General features: G+C 44.0%; 1 protein-coding gene across 3 annotated transcripts; it reads left to right on the top strand.

Annotated features, from left to right (window-relative positions):
• The first annotated feature begins 747 nt into the window (after positions 1 to 747).
• LOC133552348 (uncharacterized) lies at positions 748 to 7,109 on the top strand. 3 transcript variants are annotated; one of them, XM_061899568.1, is made up of 5 exons: positions 748 to 1,007; positions 4,105 to 5,151; positions 5,292 to 5,447; positions 5,691 to 5,783; positions 5,983 to 7,109. In XM_061899568.1, exons 2-5 carry the CDS (start codon positions 5,050 to 5,052, stop codon positions 6,235 to 6,237), a joined length of 606 nt encoding a protein of 201 aa, XP_061755552.1. In that variant the 5' UTR covers positions 748 to 1,007; positions 4,105 to 5,049; the 3' UTR covers positions 6,238 to 7,109. The 3 variants fall into 2 exon arrangements, 2 of the variants coding, with proteins under 2 accessions (XP_061755552.1, XP_061755551.1); XR_009806672.1 differs by having other exon boundaries at positions 748 to 5,151.
• Positions 7,110 to 22,676: the final 15,567 nt, after the last annotated feature.

Raw genomic sequence — 22,676 nt, 5'->3', positions numbered from 1 at the left:
GTAAGTAAGTAAGTAAGTTAAGTAAAAAAGTTAGCATAACGCTACATTGGTTCGTGCTGGCCTGTAGTGTGTGTGTGTGGGGGGGGGGGGGGGGGGTGCAGTTTTTCCTGATAAAAACTAAATTTAACTAATATAAAGTCAGGATATTAAAAAAACACCAACCTAACGGTATAACTTTTATCAACTGACGTCAACATAGTAGAACATGGTATTGTTCCCTGTAAAACTTTTGGCGGCGACACTGAAGTGACGTTAACGTTAGTGAATTAATGTTAATTAATGTGCATTGGGAATGAGGGGGCGATACTGCTGAATGTTTGGGAGAAATGCCCCAGAATAGGTTTTTAAAACACACATTTACTGACAGAAGTGCCAGAGGTCTTTGAGAGCATCAGTTTGGGAGAAATGCCCCAGAATAGGTTTTTAAAACACACATTTACTGACAGAAGTGCCAGAGGTCTTTGAGAGCATCAGTTTGCGATTACAAAGAGACTTCGCTGGCAGTTTTCTTTCTTTTCTTTTTTTTTGAAAAGAAGCTAGTTATCGGTGTGAAGCCCATAGCAACATGTTTTTGTAATTCAATGAAAGAATGGCTTGTTCATTCCAACTTCTACTCGCAATTAAATCTGTCATGTGTTAATTGTTTTATTTAGTTAGACAAAACAAAATGTTCATTAATGTTTAGATGTAGTTTATTTCTTATTAAAATATTTTTTCATCAACAGGAAGCAAATCAGAACAGAACATTATTCTCATAATTCAGGCAAGTAGAAAATCATGTATGCATTATATTGCTTTGTTATTTTCCCTTATTCATCCATCACAATGTAATATTAAAATTGTGGCTGAATATTTTAGACCATTGTTTTAATACCACAAATTGTGTCTCTTCATTTTCAGGGTGCCCTTTGGAGGAGCCAGTGGACTTTGTGGACAGTTGGAGTTGAGGGCTAGGGAGAGGAAGTCGAGGAGAAATTCATCAGGGAGAAAGATATAGGCCTCTTGTGGTATGAGATGGTCGTGCAAACGATGCAATTTTAGGTCATCAAATCGTTTAGAGCTTATAAAACATTATAGATTGAAGCATCCACACACTAGTCAAGGCCGATCACTACCCTGCTTGTACTCAGATTGTCCTTGTTTATTTAAAAGTTGGGGTGCACTTCATGCACATTTGTCTAGAAATCATACACAGACTCAACAGTTAGGGCAGATAGTTTCATTTTCGTGTCTTGTATGTAATTCATGTAGTTTTAACACAGAGAAACACTGTTTTGAACACCTCGGGACTCATCTGAAAAAGCACAAAACTGTTAATTGTGTTTTTAAAGATTGTGACTACAGTACGGATATATATTCAACTTTTGCTTCACATAAAAGTAGGAAGCACAATCCTCACTGCATTGAAGATTTTAAAAATACTGTATTCCAGATACATTCAAGTCAGGCAAGTGAGGTAACAAAGGGTAGTAGTTTGATTGAAAGTGAAGTTATTTATGATGAAACATTTGTCCAAGAGGGTGAAGATTTAGTCCAGGCTATTGTTGATGAGCTTGGTTCCTTATTGCTTAAACTAGACTGTATATTCAATGTGCCTAGAAGATGTATAGATGAGATTGTAGAGGAGCTTCAATTTATTACTTGTTCAGCATCTGCACCTGTTATTAAACATATTGTCCATAGTACATTACAAAACCATAACTGCACTGTTGAAGAAGTGGTGATCACAGATATAGTAAAAAGCCTTTGCCAGTTAAATCCTCTTAGTGTAGCCTTTAGTGGAGAAGGCCCTCTTGGCACGGCATACAAAAGAAATAGTTATTTAAAAGAACATTTCTCTATTGTTGAACCTGTTGAATATATACTAGATGCGAAAGAAGGAAAGACCTTTCAGTATATACCTATTTTGCAATACATGTCACAAGTTCTGAAAAATAGTGACAATCAGGACAAGGTTTTGAAAAGTGTAAGACGTTGTAGTTCTTCATGTCAGTACACTAGTTTTCATGATGGTACCCACTTCAAGGAAAACATATTTCTTTTTGGAGAAGAGTTAAGGCTTTCACTCCTACTTTACTGTGATGACTTTGAAATATGCAATCCATTAAGAACATCTCGTAAGGAGCACAAGGTCAACAGGTGTCTAAAGGGTGTTTGCTGATATTCTGTCTGTATTGAGGTCTACATTATCATCTATTTACTTATCTGTTTTGCGCAAGGCAGACGACATTAAGAAATTTGGTTATCCCCAAGTGCTAGATCCAATTAAGTGATTTGAAAAGACTTGAAGAAGATGGTCTTTTTGTGCCCTGTTTAGGAAAAATAATAAAGGGCACTGTTTTTTCTGTGATTGCCGATAACTTTGGTGCCCACTCAGTTGGGGGGTTAATTGAAAGTTTCAGTGGGTCACACGTTTGTAGATTTTGTGTAGGAGACAGAGCCCAGTTTCAGGAATTTGAGGTCAGGACAGGAGCACTTCCAGGTAGAACAAAAGAGCATCACAAGTTGGACATTGAAGCAGCATTTACTAGTAACACTGATAGTCGTGGAGTTAAAGGACAGTGTACTATTACTGAAAGATTAAATCATTTTCATGTGACAACAGGTTACCCACCTGATGTATTACATGATTTACTTGAGGGTATTGTACCTTTAGAACTGGCATTGTGTTTAGATATTTTGAAAAAGAAAACATATTTTTCTCTTGAAGAACTCAATAAAATAATCAAACAGTTTCCATACAAGTGGAAAGACAGGACAAATTGTCCCCAAGTTATACCACCAACATTTGCCTCCTGTAAAACCTTTGGTGGTAATGCAACTGAAAATTGGTGCTTATTGAGGCTACTTCCACTTATGATTGGCTCCAAAGTAGAGGAAGAAGAACAAGCATGGCAGTTGTTGATCAATCAATCAATCAGTTTACTTATATAGCCCTAAATCACTAGTGTCTCAAAGGGCTGCACAAACCACTACGACATCCTCGGTAGGCCCACATAAGGGCAAGGAAAACCCACACCCAGTGGGACGTCGGTGACAATGATGACTAAGAGAACCTTGGAGAGGAGGAAAGCAATGGATGTCGAGCGGGTCTAACATGATACTGTGAAAGTTCAATCCATAATGGATCCAACACAGTCGCAAGAGTCCAGTCCAAAGCGGATCCAACACAGCAGCGAGAGTCCCGTTCACAGCGGAGCCAGCAGGAAAACATCCCAAGCGGAGGCGGATCAGCAGCGCAGAGATGTCACCAGCCGATACACAGGCGAGCAGTACATGGCCACCGGATGACACTCAAAAGATCTTGTTGAGCTGGTTACTCAGATGAAAGCATTGGTTTCCTCGATAGCCTGATTTCTGAGCACAGACAGAGATTTAACAGTGTTCTTCCACAAGCGAACCTGATCCCTAAACATCACTTTGTAGAGCACTATCCCCAGTTCATCAAATCATTTGGCCCACTAGTGTCTTTATGGACAATGAAGTTTGAAGGAAAGCACCGATTCTTTAAGAAGATTGTAAGACGGACTAGTTGCTTTCGGAACATTTTAAAGTCTATGGCAAACAAACACCAGTCCATGATCGCATGCCATCTCGATGCTTCAGTTGTAAAAAAGCCTGCTGTGTCTGTATCAAAGATGTCAAGAGTTCCATTAGAAGTTGTAAATGAGAACATACAGGAATTTCTATCACAGAAATTTCCTGAGGTGACAGGTGTTAATTTGTCCAACCAGGCAGAATTTCAGGGCACCAGTTACAGAGTTGGCATGATGTTGGTACATGACTCCACGTCTGGGTTGCCTGACTTTGCTGAAATACTACAAATCATCATTGTTCATGACATCTTAGTGTTTGTAGTGAAACTGCAAAGTGCATGGTACTCTGAGCATATTAGATGTTTCAAGTTGGAGTCCACAAGAGTTGTCAAAGTAATTGAGCATTCACAACTCACTGACACATACTCACTGGCTACTTATGCAGTGGAAGGCGATCGCATGGTTTCTTTGAAACACCACATCTGGGTGTGAAAATATATTTATTGTTTTTTAGTACTTTTTTTATTATTTGTTATCACACCATGTCCTATTTTTTTCTCTCTTGCAGTTCTGCTTGTCCAAGACTGTGATCATGTCTGCCCCAACTCAACTATGTGTTGTTATTGAAGAGACACAAGTTTACAAGTTAACCCTACCAGATGGAATCCCTAGCACTGTAGATGAACTTTTGGCAGCTGCGCAGAATCATTTTAAACTTGAGGGAGTTACACTGTAATGCACATGGACAAAGATTTCGATAATCAATTCTTCACACTAACATCAACCGATGTGGTTAATGACAAGGACACAATGAAACTAGTTCAAACAGAACCATTTGTAATTTTGACATTGACTTCTATCAGTGAGCCTTCAGGTTCCTCCACTCCAGTGCCGCAGGATCAGTCTTCTCAAGATGAGAGTTCCTCCGCCAGCTAATCTGACACCATTATTTTACAACCTTCAGTATCGATCCGAGCCATGGCCAACCAATTTTGTGATAGCCATCTTTTCATATGGTGTCGAAATGATTCTTGAAGCTGGAAATCAAGCTTATGAACGCGATGGCTCACTCCTTCAGGATCCAAGTATCTACTCTGACATTCTAGAGAAACTTGCACAAGCAATCTACCATTACCAGGCCTATCCCAGTGCTCTTCAACAACTCGAAGTTGTAGAAGCTCTACTAAACAAGCACCCATGCTTGAGGGAGCCTGGAACCTCATATTCAGGCACATATGGGTGGAAAAATCGTCTCCAAATGAAGATGGCCAATTTCCGAAGCAAACTGAAAAGGCGCAATGTCCCTTGTCACGAGCTTCACATCAACTTCTTGAAAAGCAAGGCCCCTGGTGAGAGATATCCTGCAAAAAAATCCAAGAAACCGAAGAGAGCCGAGGTGAACTTCCTTCCCTCACATCCAAGTGGATAAAGCAACGACAGTCTGGAGAGGGACAGACAGGAGCTCCTTGACGAGGTTAAGAAAAAGGACAACGCTAAAATAATTAAAGAAAAAATGGCCAACACATTTTCCTATCGAAGACTCGAGGTTGTGAGTGATAATCCTGCTGCTGCTGACTTCAAACAGAGATGGCCTGCTTTGTTTTGTGAAGCTGAGGTAGGTGATTCTATAAAGCCTTAAACCTTTCATTTGCTTTATTGAGCTGTAACAATAATTAATGAATTAATTTTCTTTTCAAACATGTACATCTATATAAAAATAATATCGATGTACTTGTGAATCTTTTGTCCATTCAGATCAAGGAGGAATTCGGTAGAATAACTACCATTCCCCTGGAGCGAACCTTCATGCACAAACTGGACGAACACACACCAAAACTTATTACCCTGTTGAAAGCCAAGGGAGGTGCCGTGGGGATCAAGATGAGGCCGCTCCTGGACAGACTGAGTCAGGTGTTCTTGTTTTGCTTGTTCATGCAGTATGTTTTCCAGGGAGATGGACTTACTTTTTTTCTCACTCACAGACACATACAGTATACACATACAGGACAAGCCTCACCCTTCGTAGATTCCATGCCCTTGCATGCTCTGGGTCCATGCACTTAAAACACGAGCAAATATATGCACTTGTGTTTTCACTTGACCGTTCATTGTGTATGTATAATGGTTATGTTCATGTTCTTAATCTGTTCACAGAAACAGAGCATTGAGATGAGGCGTGAAACCATTACCCGCAGCCTTATACTGTACCTTGGCGAGAAGGAAGAGGAACTTTTTGAAGACTGCTTGGTATAGCATTATTTTAATTATTTTAAAATATTTTTAATGACAGGTTATTTTAATGTTAAAGTTAAGAGGGAAGCAGACAAAGGAACATATATTCTTGTGTTCATTCTTCCCTGATAATGAAGTCACTTTGAATGATTCATGCAGTTCTATTATTTGATTCTCAATAACATTCTTCTTTTTTGTTGTATATTGTATGCAGGAGGACAGCCGGAGTGATGTTAGTAACCACATCCTCAAAATACTCGTCGTCCACAGTGCTGATGTGGATCCAGTCGTTGTCTCCATCCTTGTGGAAGGCCATGAGATTTTGCCAGGGTGCAACAGTACTGCGAAAGCTTGCTCACTGCTCATGGGACTGATTTATGCCCTGAACTTGGCATACCCTCCCACTTTGCGCTACACTTTTGAAGTCTTCCAAAAACTCTGGATGGATTCAAACTGTCCCCAAAAGTAAACACCTTAAATTTGAAGTTACTTTCCTAAATGCATGTCATGACTTTGTCATCCTAGAGGAGGAAAATGACATAATTTATGGACCCTTGTTGAGGACTTAGCATCATGCATGGACTCTTGTGAAGAAATGCCAAGAATTAGCTCTGAGCTCCAGTTCATCTTGGTTTACTAGTGGGTTGCCTGTCATAAAAGTTTTTCATTTTTTGTCAAATAAGTTATCTGTTAATTACAGTAAAAATGGTATTCTCCAACAAGAATGGTTAGACACCTTAAGCTCTTTATTTTTAGTTGATTCTGTTGATTTTATTTCATTAATATTTTAATTGCCTACTTAAAAGTGCACTAGTCAGAGGACTGGTTTATATGTTGAAATTGCACTTTTTCAGTGTGTAGGTTTGTAAGATTTTAATTGCATATTTCAGAAGTGACTATGTTACCAGATCTATGTTGGTTTTGGTGTATAATGTGTAATACTGTGTATTTGTTGTTTAACAGTCATAACAACCTTTGGATATTTTCTTAAAAAAATATACTATTACTACTATTTACTTTGAATACCTTTTGCTGGAGATACATCTTTAATTTACTGTTAGTACAAATTCTAATGCAGTACAATATAATGCAATTTTACTATTAACGCAGTACTTGTACAGTACATTCTGTTTTTCCCCCCATTTAAATAGGGGTATACATAATCCATACACCACCGCTCAAAGTTTAAGAGGCGGTTTCTGTCCTGACCCTCTCTCAGAAATTGTTGTTGAGTATTATATTTCTGCAATGAATGTAGAAACTATGTTTCAGAGGGTTGTAAGATTGAATGAAAAAGAAACTGTTTAATTGCATTGTAATTTAGTTGTGTGATATGTGATACATATATATTAAATGCATAGAGTATTGGTTAAATTTATTTGGTAACATTTATCAAAAGAAAACTGAAAATGATTACCTAATTTTAGTAAGTAATGTAACGTAATGCAACCAAGTAAATTAAAATGTCAAGCACAAGAAAATAATTAAAATCTACTGAATTACTTCATAACAGCAAATACTACAGATATATAATATTTACTTAACATTTTGAGTAAAATTATGTTCCTGCCGATGAAAAACAAGTAGACTTTACTTAATTTGTTTAAATAAATATAACTTAAAACTTGGAAGTGAATAAGTAACTGTTATATCTTCACAACTGTTATGTTGTATGGTAAGTAGAATTTACTTGATACTGGCAAATGAGTGTTACTTGATATTGCAGCATTAAATTTTACTTAAATCATATGCATGCAAATACTTACATTGATTTTTTTAAGTAAATCTTATGAGTTATTTTTTTCAATTTACCCACCTTACAAAAAGTTACAAACGTGAGTGTCATTAAATAGGTCCACAGTACCTGGAGGAGTTCAGGTCAAAAATGAAGGACTCCTGCCTTGGAGAAGCCAAACAATCAGTTTTATATTCCTACTCCTTGTCTGAGTGTTTGTGCTGGGTCAGGAGTGTTAATCCTGACCATGAAGGGTGTGTTTGTGTGTAAGTGACAGAAAAACAACAAATGCCGATCGTAGCTTAGATGTTTACATCAAGGTAAACATGTAGTCTCTTGTCACGGATAGGGCCATCACCTTCGCATACACATACAAAGGTCCAATTGTATTGCATTTTCTTCCGTGAGAACTAATCCAATCCACACACAAATGTCAGTACTAAAGGCCCCTATTTTATTATGTGCTCAAACTGAAATACCTACGAGTTAACCTGGTGGTTTGCTTTCTCCAAGATGAATATAAACATTCACCATATGTAGAACATTCATCCATCCATCTTCTTCCGCTTATCCAAGGTCGGGTCGCCGGGGCAGCAGCCTAAGCAGAGAAGCCCAGACTTTTCCTCTCCCCAGCCACTTCCGGCTCAGCTCCTTCTTCACCACAACGGATCGATACAACGTCGGCATTACTGAAGACGCCGCACCGATCCGCCTGTCGATCTCACGATCCACTCTTCCCTCACTCGTGAACAAGAATCCTAGGTACTTGAACTCCTCCACTTGGGGCAGGGTTTCCTCCCCAACCCGGAGATGGCACTCAACCCTTTTCCGGTCGAGAACCATGGAGTCTGACTCAGAGGTGCTGATTCTCATTTTGGTCGCTTCACACTTGGCTACGAACCAATCCAGTGAGAGCCGAAGATCCCGGCCAGGTGAAGCCATCAGGACCACATCATCTGCAAAAAGCAGAGACCTAATCCCGCGGCCACCAAACCGGAACCCCTTAACGCCTTGACTGCGCCTAGAGATTCGGTCCATAAAAGAACCATGGATCAATCCAGACCTAATAGCTGCCATAAAAGACAGAGACAGAAAATACTTTGAATACCAAAAGTGTAAAACCAAAGTAAATAAACAACCCAATTATAATAACCTCAAATCACTCCTTTCAACGCTCAAAAAGCAATGCAATAAATTAAGAAATAAGAATAACAACCTGACTAAATCCTTAAAAAAAAAATTATATCAACGACGAAATAGAGGAAAACACAAATAAGCCACGTGAGCTCTGGAAAATTCTCAACAACCAGCTTCCTGGATGCAGCCAGAAACTTAAAACCAGACTCACCAACATCAACATCAAGGAGGGTGACAAAATGGAGGTAGCAAGCCGACTTAACACCTTTTTCACCAGCATAGCTACAACTCTCGTTAACAAGCTGTCCCATCACTCTGGTCGCTTTGGTATAGAACACATTAAAGCCTTCTACAGAAAGCTAGGAGTAGTCAACAACAATTTCAAATTAGAAATGGTCTCAGCTAACGAGGTGCTTAATAAATTGAGCGCGCTCCACCCAAACAAGGCCACTGGCCTTGACAATATCCCCTCCAGATTCCTCATGGACTCTGCCACCACCATTGCCCCAATATTCACACATATAATAAACCTCTCAATCAAACAAGGCCAAGTACCCAAGGATTTCAAGATAGCAAGAGTAACCCCCCTTTATAAAAAAGGAAGCAATTTAGAACTTGGTAACTACTGACCTGTTTCTATTTTTCAGTTCCATTTCGAAAGTAATAGAAAAATAGTTTATGTACAGGTTGATTAGACACCTTGCTACTAATAAACTAATGTACAAATTTCAATCCGGCTTCAGAACTAACCACTTCACTGACACATGCCTTCTCTATCTGACCGACAACATCAAACATGAGGTGGGCGCGGGCAAATACTGCGGCATGGTCATGCTGGACATTCAGAAGGCCTTTGACACCCTTAACCACACTATACTGTTGGATAAGCTCAGAGCAATCGGATTCGATGAAACCTCATTGAGCTGGATGCAATCTTACTTGGAGGGGAGGAAACATGTGGTAGAGGTGAACGGCACCGTGTCCCCTCCCCTCTCAGTAAGCTTTGGAGTCCCCCACGGCAGTATACTAGGACCTTTACTGTTCCTAATATACGTTAATGACATGCCATCAGTGGGTCACTGTGAATTGTTCCTGTTTGCGGATGACTCTGCCCTGCTGGTATCTGGCAAGTCACAGGTGGAACAAATCCTCAGTGCTGAACTCCTTAATATTTGCACCTGGCTTGCTGACAACAAGCTATCCATACACTTAGGTAAAACGGAATCCATCCTATTTGGGTCCCATATCAACCTTAAGAAAGTCAGTGACTTCACTATAAAAGTGGGTGACATTGTTATCACCAGGAAAGATGAGATCACCTTCCTAGCTTCCATTCTAGAGGCTAATCTTTCCTGTGATAAAATGGCAACCAAGGTCATCAAAAAGGTTAACCAAAGAACGAGATTCCTCTACAGAATCTCCTCTCTGGTTAACAAAAGCACCTTGAAGATTCTAGTGGGAACTCTCATTCAACTCTTTTTCGATTAAGCTTGCACCTCCTGGTACCTCAGCACCTCCAAAACCCTCAAATCTGGACTCCAAACATCCCAGAATAAGCTAGTCTGGTTACTTTTAGACCTCCACCCCAGATCACACCTCACTCCAACCCACTTCTCCAAATTGGGCTGGCTCAAGGTGGAGGACAGAGTAAAACAACTTGCACTGAGCCTAGTCTATAAAATCCGCTACACCTCCCTGATACCGAAGTACATGTCAAACTACGTCCTTAATGTAAATGACCACCATAACCAGGGGGAGCTCCACAAACAACGTTAAACCCAGATTCCGATCTAACAACGGTCTTAACTCATTCTCTTTCAATGCCACATCAATGTGGAATGCACTCCCAACAGGTGTAAAAGTAAGTGCATCTCTATATTCTTTCAAAACCGCTCTAAAATAACACCTCCAGGCAACTTCGACCCTTTACTAGTACCCTCCTCCATTGACATCCCATCTCCCCGGATTATAAATAACCTAATGTAAATAATCAAATGTACTTCTAATATATTTACTTGCTCTTATGCTATCTGAACTCACTATGTTCTCTGCTAGCTGTACATATCCTACTGTAAGACCTACACTTTTTCAATGTCCATTTCTCTGTTGATCCAATTGTTGATGACTAAAGTACTGATATAAACCAAAGCTCCCCATCCCACCCCCCGGATTGTAAATAATGTAAATAATTCATTGTACATACTATGATGATTAACCTGTGTGATGACTGTATTATGCTGATGGTATATATTTGTACCATGAATTGATTAACGTGGACCCCGACTTAAACAAGTTGAAAAACGTATTCGGGTGTTACCATTTAGTGGTCAATTGTACGGAATATGTACTGAACTGTGCAATCTACTAATAAAAGTATCAATCCATTAATCAATATATATATATATATATATATATATATATATATATATATATATTTATACAATAGAGGCCAAAAGTTTGGACACACCTTCTCATTTAATGTGTTTTCTTTATTTATTTTTATGACTATTTACACTGTATATTGTCACTGAAGGCATCAAAACTATGACACCTGTGAAATGAAAACCATTTCAGGTGACTACCTCTTGAAGCTCATCAAGAGAATGCAAATAATGTGCAAAGCAATGTAAAACATGTTATCAGTTATTTCACCTTTTTTTGTTAAGTACATAACTCCACATGTTCATAGTTTTGATTGTTCTGAGAACTTGAATTTTCCACCACAATTTTTTTCCAAATATGGTTAAAAATAAACTTCACAAGGATTCACCCGGTCACAACATTAGGTACACCTACTCACACACACATATATATATATATATATATATATATATATATATATATATATATATATATATATATATATATATATATATATATATGTATATATATATATATATATATATATATATATATATATATATATATATATATATATATATTTATATACATATATATATATAAACATACATATGCCAGGAGTTTGAAGTTGTATGTATGTTTAATTTTACAAATAATTTGGTTTGCTTGTATTGATGGTTATAAAAAGCGTCCGGTGAAGGTAAAACCCGTAATGGGACATTTAATCAAATATCAGTAAACATGTACAATAAACAGTTAAAAGTTGGATAATGAAAGATACAAAGATACAGTATTTCTGAATAGACATGTAGAAGAAAATTTAATAAAATAATATCAATCATACCATTTTAGTATCACTCCAATACTGATACTACCCACTTTGTTTCATAAGTGTTACTGTATGTTGTTGTTTGTTGTTTGTCTGGGGTCTTTATTCAGGAGACAAACAAACAAACCTGGGCCATCCCCCAGGAATGAATAAAGTACTTTCTATTGTATTCTATTCTATTCCATTCTATTCTATTCTATTCTATTCTATTCTATTCTATTCTATTCTATTTTATTAAGAGTTTATTCAAGCAGAAAACCTATGATCATGAATATTCATACCTGACAGCGACTCGGTGTGTCCACTTAAAATAAATGGGCCAGCCCTAAAGGAATGCGATGGCTGACAGTTGGTTTTGAAAGATGGTGTTAAACCAGTATACGGTTGAATTGTTTTCAGTTAAAACTGATTATTAGTGCATAATTATACCAATTAACCTAAAATAATTTAATGTATTGTGTTAAGCTCAGGCTCTTTACCCAGCAAAACTGCAGTTTTGACACAAAAAAAACCCTGTTATTTCCTGACGACTGATTGTGATCACAGCTACAGGACAGCTTGCTATATAGAAACATTTTGTCTTTTTTATATATATTTTTTTAAATCTTTTTTTACTATTCATATTACCAAATTATTGTGTATGCACCTTAGGGGATCTGCTCCAATTTTGTTGGTATTTGGACCTGTTCACCGTAATAATGACAATAAAACTCGATTCTATTCTCAATCAATCAATCAATGTTTACTTATATAGCCCTAAATCACTAGTGTCTCAAAGGGCTGCACAAACCACCACGACATCCTCGGTAGGCCCACATAAGGGCAAGGAAAACTCACACCCAGTGGGACATCGGTGACAATAATGATCCAGTGGGACGTCTGTGACAATAATGATTATGAGAACCTTAGAGAGGAGGAAGGCAATGGATGTCGAGCGGGTCTAACATGATACTGTGAAAGTTCAATCCACAATGGATCCAACATAGTCGCGAGAGTCCAGTCCAAAGCGGGTCCAACTCAGCAGCGAGAGTCCCGTTCACAGCGGAGCCAGCAGGAAACCATCCCAAGCGGAGGCGGATCAGCAGCGCAGAGATGTCGAGGCGGATCAGCAGCGCAGAGATGTCCCCAGCCGATACACAGGCAAGCAGTACATGGCCACCGGATCGGACCGGACCCCCTCCACAGGGGAGAGTGGGACATAGAAGAAAAAGAAAATAAACGGCAGATCAACTGGTCTAAAAAGGGAGTCTATTTAAAGGCTAGAGTTTACAAATGAGTTTTAAGGTGAGACTTAAATGCTTCTACTGAGGTGGCATCTCGAACTGTTACCGGGAGGGCATTCCAGAGTACTGGATCCCGAACGGAAAACGCTCTATAGCCCGCAGACTTTTTTTGGGCTCTAGGAATCACTAACAAGCCGGAGTCCTTTGAACGCAGATTTCTTGCCGGGACATATGGTGCAATACAATCGGCAAGATAGGATGGAGCTAGACCGTGTAGTATTTTATACGTAAGTAGTAAAACCTTAAAGTCACATCTTAAGTGCACAGGAAGCCAGTGCAGGTGAGCCAGTACAGGCGTAATGTGATCAAACTTTCTTGTTCTTGTCAAAAGTCTAGCAGCCGCATTTTGTACCACCTGTAATCTTTTAATGCTAGACATGGGGAGACCCGAAAATAATACGTTACAGTAGTCGAGGCGAGACGTAACAAACGCATGGATAATGATCTCAGCGTCTTTAGTGGACAGAATGGAGCGAATTTTAGCGATATTACGGAGATGAAAGAAGGCCGTTTTAGTAACGCTTTTAATGTGTGCCTCAAAGGAGAGAGTTGGGTCGAAGATAATACCCAGATTCTTTACCGTGTCGCCTTGTTTAATTGTTTGGTTGTCAAATGTTAGAGTTGTATTATTAAATAGAGTTCGGTGTCTAGCAGGACCGATAATCAGCATTTCCGTTTTTTTGGCGTTGAGTTGCAAAAAATTAGCGGATATCCATTGTTTAATTTCATTAAGACACGCCTCCAGCTGACTACAATCCGGCGTGTTGGTCAGCTTTAGGGGCATGTAGAGTTGGGTGTCATCAGCATAACAGTGAAAGCTAATACCGTATTTGCGTATGATGTCACCTAGCGGCAGCATGTAGATGCTGAAGAGTGCAGGGCCAAGGACCGAACCCTGGGGAACTCCACACGTTACCTTAACGTAGTCCGAGGTCACATTGTTATGGGAGACACACTGCATCCTATCAGTAAGATAAGAGTTAAACCAAGACAGGGCTAAGTCTGACATACCAATTCGCTAAGATCGAGGAGCAGCAACATGGATGACGCATCAGAATCCATCGTTAGCAATAGATCATTAGTCATTTTTGCGAGGGCTGTCTCCGTGGAGTGATTTGCCCTGAAACCGGATTGAAAGGTTTCACATAGATTGTTAGACGCTAAGTGTTCATTTAACTGCTCCGCAACAATTTTTTCAAGGATTTTTTAAATAAAGGGAAGGTGAGACACCGGTCGGTAGTTTACCATGAGGTCAGGATCGAGGTTAGGTCTTTTAAGGAGAGGATGAATAACCGCTTTTTTGAATGCTAGGGGAACAGTGCCCGAGGAGAGTGATAAGTTTATAATATTTAGCACTGATGGACCTAATAATACAAAGAGCTCCTTGATCAGTTTCCCAGGAAGAGGCTCAAGTAAACATGTTGTCTGTTTTATTCCATTTACACGTTGTAACAATTCCTCTAATGTTATTTCCTCAAAACTATTTTGGAGGGCAGTATCCGCCGTATATACCATCGTATCAGTGTTAATAGAACCCCGTTGTAGCTGGGACGCATTGTCTTTAATCTCCTTTCTAATGACTTCAATTTTCTTACTAAAGAATTGCATAAAGTCATCAGCTGGGTGGGTTGAGCTACTGGAAGGGGTCCCTTGTTGGGTTAGCGATGCTACCGTACAAAACAAAAATTTAGGATCGTTTTTATTACGGTGGATAAGATTTGAGTAATATTTAGCTTTAGCTAAGGTAAGCATGCGTTTATAAGTTATTAAACCATCACTCCATGCTTGATGGTGCACCTCAAGTTTAGTCGTGCGCCATTTGCGTTCCAGCTTTCTACATAATAATTTCTGAGCTCTAGTTTCTTCTGTAAACCACGGGGTGCGCTTTTTTGAAGCCTTTTTTAACTTTAGCGGTGCTATGTTATCAATGGTTTCGCGCAGGGCGTCGTTAAAGTTGTTAGTGAGGTTATCAATAGAGCCCACATACTTTGGGAATGGTGCCATTACCGAGGGCAGTAGGTCAGCAAGAGTTGTCGTTGTGGCTGTATTAATGTTGCGGCTGCTATAGCAGTTATTATTATTATTAGTTTGACGAACATGCGTCTGAACCTCGAATTTTATAAGGTAATGATCGGACAATACTTTAGTACACGGGAGTATCGTAACTTTGGAAACGGTGATACCCCTGACAAGCACTAGGTCTATCGTATTACCGTTGCGATGCATGGGTTCATTTATTATTTGTGTGAGACCACAGCTATCAATTACAGTCTGGAGCGCTACGCACGGTGGGTCCGATGGGGTATTCATATGGATATTAAAGTCCCCCATTATGATTATATTATCGGCGTATGTCACTAGATCAGCAACGAACTCTGAGAATTCATTGATAAAGTCCGAATAGGGCCCTGGGGGGCGGTAGATAACAGCCAGGTGTAGAGGCAGCGGTGTGACAGACTTCATAGTAAGCACCTCAAACGATTTATATTTATTATTTATGTTAGGACTAAGGTTAAAGTTTTCGTTGTATATTAGTGCGACCCCCCCACCCCTTTTAAGCGGACGGGCAATATGCGCATGTGTAAAGTTAGAAAGACATGCCTCATGTAGCGCAAAAAAGTCGTTTGGTTTAAGCCAGGTTTCGCTGAGACCGATGACGTTAAGATTGTTGTCTCTGATAATATCATTAACTAATAACGTTTTGGGAGACAATGATCTTATGTCTCTGAGCTGCCACCTTACCGTGGTTGAGGAGTTTGCGTGTCCCAATGATCCTAGGAGCTATGTTGTCTGGGGGCTTTAAGCCCCCTGGTAGGGTCTCCCAAGGCAAACTGGTCCTAGGTGAGGGACCAGACAAAGAGCAGCTCGAAAACCTCTATGAAAAGTAAAAACAAAGGACCCAGATTTCCCTCGCCCGGACGCGGGTCACCGGGGTCCCCCTCTGGAGCCAGGCCCGGAGGTGGGGCACGATGGCGAGCGCCTGGTGGCCGGGCCTGTACCCATGGGTCCCGGCCGGGCACAGCCCGAAGAGGCAACGTGGGTCCCCCCTCCAATGGGCTCACCACCCATAGCAGGGGCCATAGAGGTCGGGTGCAATGTGAGCTGGGCGGCAGCCGAAGGCAGGGCACTTGGCGGTCCGATCCTCGGCTACATAAGCTCGCTCTTGGGACGTGGAACGTCACCTCACTGGGGGGAAAGGAGCCTGAGCTAGTGCGCGAAGTAGAGAAATTCCGGCTGGATGTAGTCGGACTCACTTCGACGCACAGCAAGGGCTCTGGAACCACTTCTCTTGAAAGGGGCTGGACTCTCTTTCACTCTGGCGTGGCCGGCAGTGAGAGGCGACGGGCTGGGGTGGCAATTCTGGTTGCCCCCCGGCTTAAAGCCTGCACGTTGGAGTTCAACCCAGTGGGCGAAAGGGTAGCCTCCCTCCGCCTTCGGGTGGGGGGGCGGGTCCTGACTGTTGTTTGCGCTTACGCACCAAGCAACAGTTCAGAGTACCCACCCTTTTTGGGTACACTCGAGGGATTACTGGAGAGTGCTCCCCCGGGTGATTCCCTTGTTCTGCTGGGGGACTTCTACGCTCATGTTGGTAACGACAGTGAAACCTGGAGAGGCGTGATTGGGAAGAATGGTCGGCCGGATCTGAACCCGAGTGGTGTTTTGTTAATGGACTTCTGTGCTCGTCACAGTTTGTCCATAACTAACAACATGTTCAAACATAAGGGTGTCCATATGTGCACTTGGCACCAGGACACCCTAGGCCGCAGTTCCATGATCGACTTTGTAGTTGTGTCATCAGATTTGCGGCCTCATGTTTTGGACACTCGGGTAAAGAGAGGGGCGGAGCTTTCTACCGATCACCACCTGGTGGTGAGTTGGCTGCGATGGTGGGGGAGGATGCCGGACAGACCTGGCAGGCCCAAACGCATTGTGAGGGTTTGCAGGGAACGTCTGGCAGAGTCTCCTGTCAGAGAAAGTTTCAATTCCCACCTCCGGAGGAACTTTGAACATGTCACGAGGGAGGTGCTGGACATTGAGTCCGAGTGGACCATGTTCCGCACCTCTATTGTCGAGGCGGCTGATCGGATCTGTGGCCGCAAGGTAGTTGGTGCTTGTCATGGCGGTAATCCTAGAACCCGCTGGTGGACATCAGCGGTGAGGGATGCCGTCAAGCTGAAGAAGGAGTCCTACCGGGTTCTTTTGGCTCATAGGACTCCAGAGGCAGTGGACAGGTACCGACAGGCCAAGCGGTGTGCAGCTTCGGCGGTCACAGAGGCAAAAACTCGGACATGGGAAGAGTTTGGGGAAGCCATGGAAAATGACTTCCGGATGGCTTCGAAGCGATTCTGGACCACCATCCGCCGCCTCAGGAAGGGGAAGCAGTGCACTGTCAACACCGTGTATGGTGCGGATGGTGTTCTGCTGACCTCAACTGCGGATGTTGTGGATAGGTGGAAGGAATACTTTGAAGACCTCCTCAATCCCACCAACACGTCTTCCTATGAGGAAGCAGTGCCTGGGGAATCTGTGGTGGACTCTCCTATTTCTGGGGCTGAGGTTGCTGAGGTAGTTAAAAAGCTCCTCGGTGGCAAGGCCCCAGGGGTGGATGAGATCCGCCCGGAGTTCCTTAAGGCTCTGGATGCTGGGGGGCTGTCTTGGTTGGCAAGACTCTGCAGCATCGCGTGGACATCGGGGGCGGTACCTCTGGATTGGCAGACCGGGGTGGTGGTCCCTCTCTTTAAGAAGGGGGACCTGAGGGTGTGTTCCAACTATCGTGGGATCACACTCCTCAGCCTTCCCGGTAAGGTTTATTCAGGGGTACTGGAGAGGAGACTACGCCGGATAGTCGAACCTCGGATTCAGGAGGAACAGTGTGGTTTTCGTCCTGGTCGTGGAACTGTGGACCAGCTCTATACTCTCGGCAAGGTTCTTGAGGGTGCATGGGAGTTTGCCCAACCAGTCTACATGTGCTTTGTGGACTTGGAGAAGGCATTCGACCGTGTCTCTCGGGAAGTCCTGTGGGGAGTGCTCAGAGAGTATGGGGTATTGGACTGTCTTATTATGGCAGTCCGATCCCTGTACGATCAGTGTCAGAGCTTGGTCCGCATTGCTGGCAGTAAGTCGGACACGTTTCCAGTGAGGGTTGGACTCCGCCAAGGTTGCCCTTTGTCACCGATTCTGTTCATAACTTTTATGGACAGAATTTCTAGGCGCAGTCAAGGCATTGAGGGGTTCCGGTTTGGTGGCCGCGGGATTAGGTCTCTGCTTTTTGCAGACGACGTGGTCCTGTTGGCTTCATCTGGCCGGGATCTTCAGCTCTCACTGGATCGGTTCGCAGCCGAGTGTGAAGCGGCCGGAATGAGAATCAGCACCTCCAAATCCGAGTCCATGGTTCTCTCCCGGAAAAGGGTGGAGTGCCATCTCCGGGTTGGGGAGGAGACCCTGCCCCAAGTGGAGGAGTTCAAGTACCTAGGAGTCTTGTTCACGAGTGGGGGAAGAGTGGATCGTGAGATCGACAGGCGGATCGGTGCGGCGTCTTCAGTAATGCGGACGTTGTACCGATCTGTTGTGGTGAAGAAGGAGCTGAGCCGGAAGGCAAAGCTTTCAATTTACCGGTCGATCTACGTTCCCATCCTCACCTATGGTCATGAGCTTTGGGTCGTGACCGAAAGGATAAGATCACGGGTACAAGCGGCCGAAATGAGTTTCCTCCGCCGTGTGGCGGGGCTCTCCCTTAGAGATAGGGTGAGAAGCTCTGTCATCCGGGAGGAGCTCAAAGTAAAGCCGCTGCTCCTCCACATCGAGAGGAGCCAGATGAGGTGGTTCGGGCATCTGGTCAGTATGCCACCCGAATGCCTCCCGAGGGAGGTGTTTAGGGCACGTCCAACCGGTAGGAGACCACGGGGAAGACCCAGGACACGTTGGGAAGACTATGTCTCCCGGCTGGCCTGGGAACATCTCGGGATCCCCCGGGAAGAGCTAGACGAAGTGGCTGGGGAGAGGGAAGTCTGGGCTTCCCTGCTTAGACTGCTGCCCCCGCGACCCGACCTCGGATAAGCGGAAGAAGATGGATGGATGGATGGATGGATGATCCTATGTTTAAAAAACCTATATTATAGGTAGTGGGCTGTTTCAGGGAATTTTTGATCAAATTATCCGTAGTAGCAATATTAATAATGTTGTGTTTATTATGCCCAGTGCATTTAGTATAGTTACGACCATATCTAGGAATTGATACGACAGGAATTTTCCGATTGTTTGATTGTTGCTTTGATAAACTGCACACATCATGGTTAGCCTCCTCAGTAACGGGGATTTTCCGATTGTTTGATTGTTGCTTTGATAAACTGCACGCATCATGGTTAGCCACCTCAGTAACGGGGATTTTCAGATTGTTTGTTTGTTGCTTTGATAAACTGCACGCATCATAGTTAGCCACCTCGGTAAAACACATGTCCAACTCTGAAACACTCAAAGCAGAAAAAACGTGTTCTAATTTAACTGACTCCTTACCCAGACCAGTAGTCTCGCATTTTCCATTTAAATCCGTCTTCAGAATGGAGGGAAGTGGTGTTCTGTGGGGATTAGCCTTCTGCTTTGTTTTTAGCCCCGCTCGACATCCGCGTTTCCGATCACACCGCTGGCGTCTGCTCCGTAGATGGCCCCCGCTGCTACTAGACTCCCCTGCTTCACAGGCCGCTGGATGTAGCCGCCGACGTATTCCCATGCTAGTTAGCACGTTTAGCACGCACGCGTCTATCAGTCCAAAACTGCCCAATATGTCCACATCCAGAAGTGTCTGGCGGTCGTACGTGATCACGGAGTGACCACGATGTGAGCCAGCCATAAAGTTTGTAGAATTGTCCGGTATTTCTGCCAAATGTTCCATCTTTAGCAGCAGCTCCGGAATGTTGCAGCCCGTACGGGCGCCGCCATCTTGCATTTTTATTCTATTCTATTCTATTCTATTCTAACATATTAGCGCAGGATCGAACCCAGGACTACTCAGGACCTTTATATTGTGAGGCTCATGCACAAACCCCTGCCTCACCGTGCTGCTCTAAACAACAGCTCAATGCTAGAAAAAACGATGTCACCAATCTTGGGGTTATCAGTGTTTTGGAAAACATCAAAGAGGAAGGGGATCAGTTTACATGACAGAATGACATCATCTTTGCAGGGCTACGCATCAATCCTGGATACTATGCAAGACCTCGAAGACCTTTATGAAGATGAAAAACCATGGACCCAGATTTCCCTCGCCCGGACGCGGGTCACCGGGGCCCCCCTCTGGAGCCAGGCCCGGAGGTGGGTCACGATGGCGAGCGCCTGGTGGCCGGGCCTGTTCCCATGGGGCCCGGCCGGGCACAGCCCAAAGAGGCAACGTGGGTCACCCCTCCAATGGGCTCACCACCCATAGCAGGGGCCATAGAGGTCGGGTGCATTGTGAGCTGGGCGACAGCCGAAGGCAGGGCACTTGGCGGTCCGATCCTCGGCTACAGAAGCTAGCTCTTGGGACGTGGAACGTCACGTCACTGGGGGGGAAATAGCCTGAGCTAGTGCGCGAAGTCGAGAAATTCCGGCTGGATATAGTCGGACTCACTTCGACGCACAGCAAGGGCTCTGGAACCACTTCTCTCGAGAGGGATTGGACCCTCTTCCACTCTGACGTTGCCGGCAGTGAGAGGCGACAGGCTGGGGTGGAAATTCTTGTTTCCCCCCGGCTCAAAGCCTGTACGTTGGAGTTCAACTCGGTGGACGAAAGGGTAGCCTCCCTCCGCCTTCGGGTGGGGGGACGGGTCCTGACTGTTGTTTGTGCTTATGCACCAAACAGCAGTTCAGAGTACCCACCCTTTTTGGGAACACTCGAGGGAGTACTGGAAAGTGCTCCCCCGGGTGATTCCCTTGTCATACTGGGAGACTTCAACGCTCACGTTGGCAACGACAGTGAAACCTGGAGAGGCGTGATTGGGAAGAATGGCCGCCCGGATCTGAACCCGAGTGGTGTTTTGTTATTGGACTTTTGTGCTCGTCACAGTTTGTCGATAACAAACACCATGTTCAAACATAAGGGTGTCCATATGTGCACTTGGCACCAGGACACCCTAGGCCGCAGTTCCATGATCGACTTTGTAGTTGTGTCATCGGATTTGCGGCCTCATGTTTTGGACACTCGGGTGAAGAGAGGGGCGGAGCTTTCTACCGATCACCACCTTGTGGTGAGTTGGCTGCAATGGTGGGGTAGGATGCCGGACAGACCTGGGAGGCCCAAACGCATTGTGAGGGTCTGCTGGGAACGTCTGGCAGAGTCTCCTGTCAGACAAAGTTTCAATTCCCACCTCAGGAAGAACTTTGAACATGTCACGAGGGAGGTGCTGGACATTGAGTCCGAGTGGACCATATTCCGCACCTCTATTGTCGAGGCGGCAGATCGGAGCTGTGGCCGCAAGGTAGTTGGTGCCTGTCGGGGCGGCAATCCTAAAACCCCTTGGTGGACACCAGCGGTGAGGGATGCCGTCAAGCTGAAGAAGGAGTCCTATCGGGTCCTTTTGGCTCATAGGACTCCGGAGGCAGGGGACAGGTACCGACAGGCCAAGCGGTGTGCAGCTTCAGCGGTCGCGGAGGCAAAAACTCGGACATGGGAAGAGTTCGGGGAAGCCATGGAAAACGACTTCCGGACGGCTTCGAAGCGATTCTGGACCACCGTCCGCCGCCTCAGGAAGGGGAAGCAGTGCACTATCAACACCGTGTATGGTGCGGATGGTGTTCTGCTGACCTCGACTGCGGATGTTGTGGATAGGTGGAAGGAATACTTCGAAGACCTCCTCAATCCCACCAACACGTCTTCCTATGAGGAAGCAGTGCCTGGGGAATCTGTGGTGGACTCTCCTATTTCTGGGGCTGAGGTCGCTGAGGTTGTTAAAAAGCTCCTCGGTGGCAAGGCCCCAGGGGTGGACGAGACCCGCCCGGAGTTCCTTAAGGCTCTGGATGCTGTGGGGCTGTCTTGGTTGACAAGACTCTGCAGCATCGCGTGGACATCGGGGGCGGTACCTCTGGATTGGCAGACCGGGGTGGTGGTTCCTCTCTTTAAGAAGGGGGACCGGAGGGTGTGTTCCAACTATCGTGGGATCACACTCCTCAGTTTTCCCGGTAAGGTTTATTCAGGTGTACTGAAGAGGAGGCTACGTCGGATAGTTGAACCTCGGATTCAGGAGGAACAGTGTGGTTTTCGTCCTGGTCGTGGAACTGTGGACCAGCTCTATACTCTCGGCAGGGTTCTTGAGGGTGCATGGGAGTTTGCCCAACCAGTCTACATGTGCTTTGTGGACTTGGAGAAGGCATTCGACCGTGTCCCTCGGGAAGTCCTGTGGGGAGTGCTCAGAGAGTATGGGGTATCGGACTGTCTTATTGTGGCGGTCCGTTCCCTGTACGATCAGTGCCAGAGCTTGGTTCGCATTGCCGGCAGTAAGTCGAACACATTTCCAGTGAGGGTTGGACTCCGCCAAGGCTGTCCTTTGTCACCGATTCTGTTCATAACTTTTATGGACAGAATTTCTAGGCGC

This window comes from Nerophis ophidion, linkage group LG05 (genome assembly GCF_033978795.1).
Source record: "Nerophis ophidion isolate RoL-2023_Sa linkage group LG05, RoL_Noph_v1.0, whole genome shotgun sequence".
Lineage (NCBI taxonomy): Eukaryota > Metazoa > Chordata > Actinopteri > Syngnathiformes > Syngnathidae > Nerophis > Nerophis ophidion.
The sequence above is the reverse complement of the archived record's forward strand: the minus strand, read 5'-3'. Positions and strand labels throughout refer to the sequence as shown.

Coding starts and splice junctions, on each gene's coding strand:
- LOC133552348 (XM_061899568.1), top strand. CDS start 5,050: ATGGCCAACACATTTTCCTATCGAAGACTCGAGGTTGTGAGTGATAAT. Junction 5,152..5,291: donor CTTTGTTTTGTGAAGCTGAG/GTAGGTGATTCT, acceptor TTGTCCATTCAG/ATCAAGGAGGAATTCGGTAG. Junction 5,448..5,690: donor TCCTGGACAGACTGAGTCAG/GTGTTCTTGTTT, acceptor ATCTGTTCACAG/AAACAGAGCATTGAGATGAG.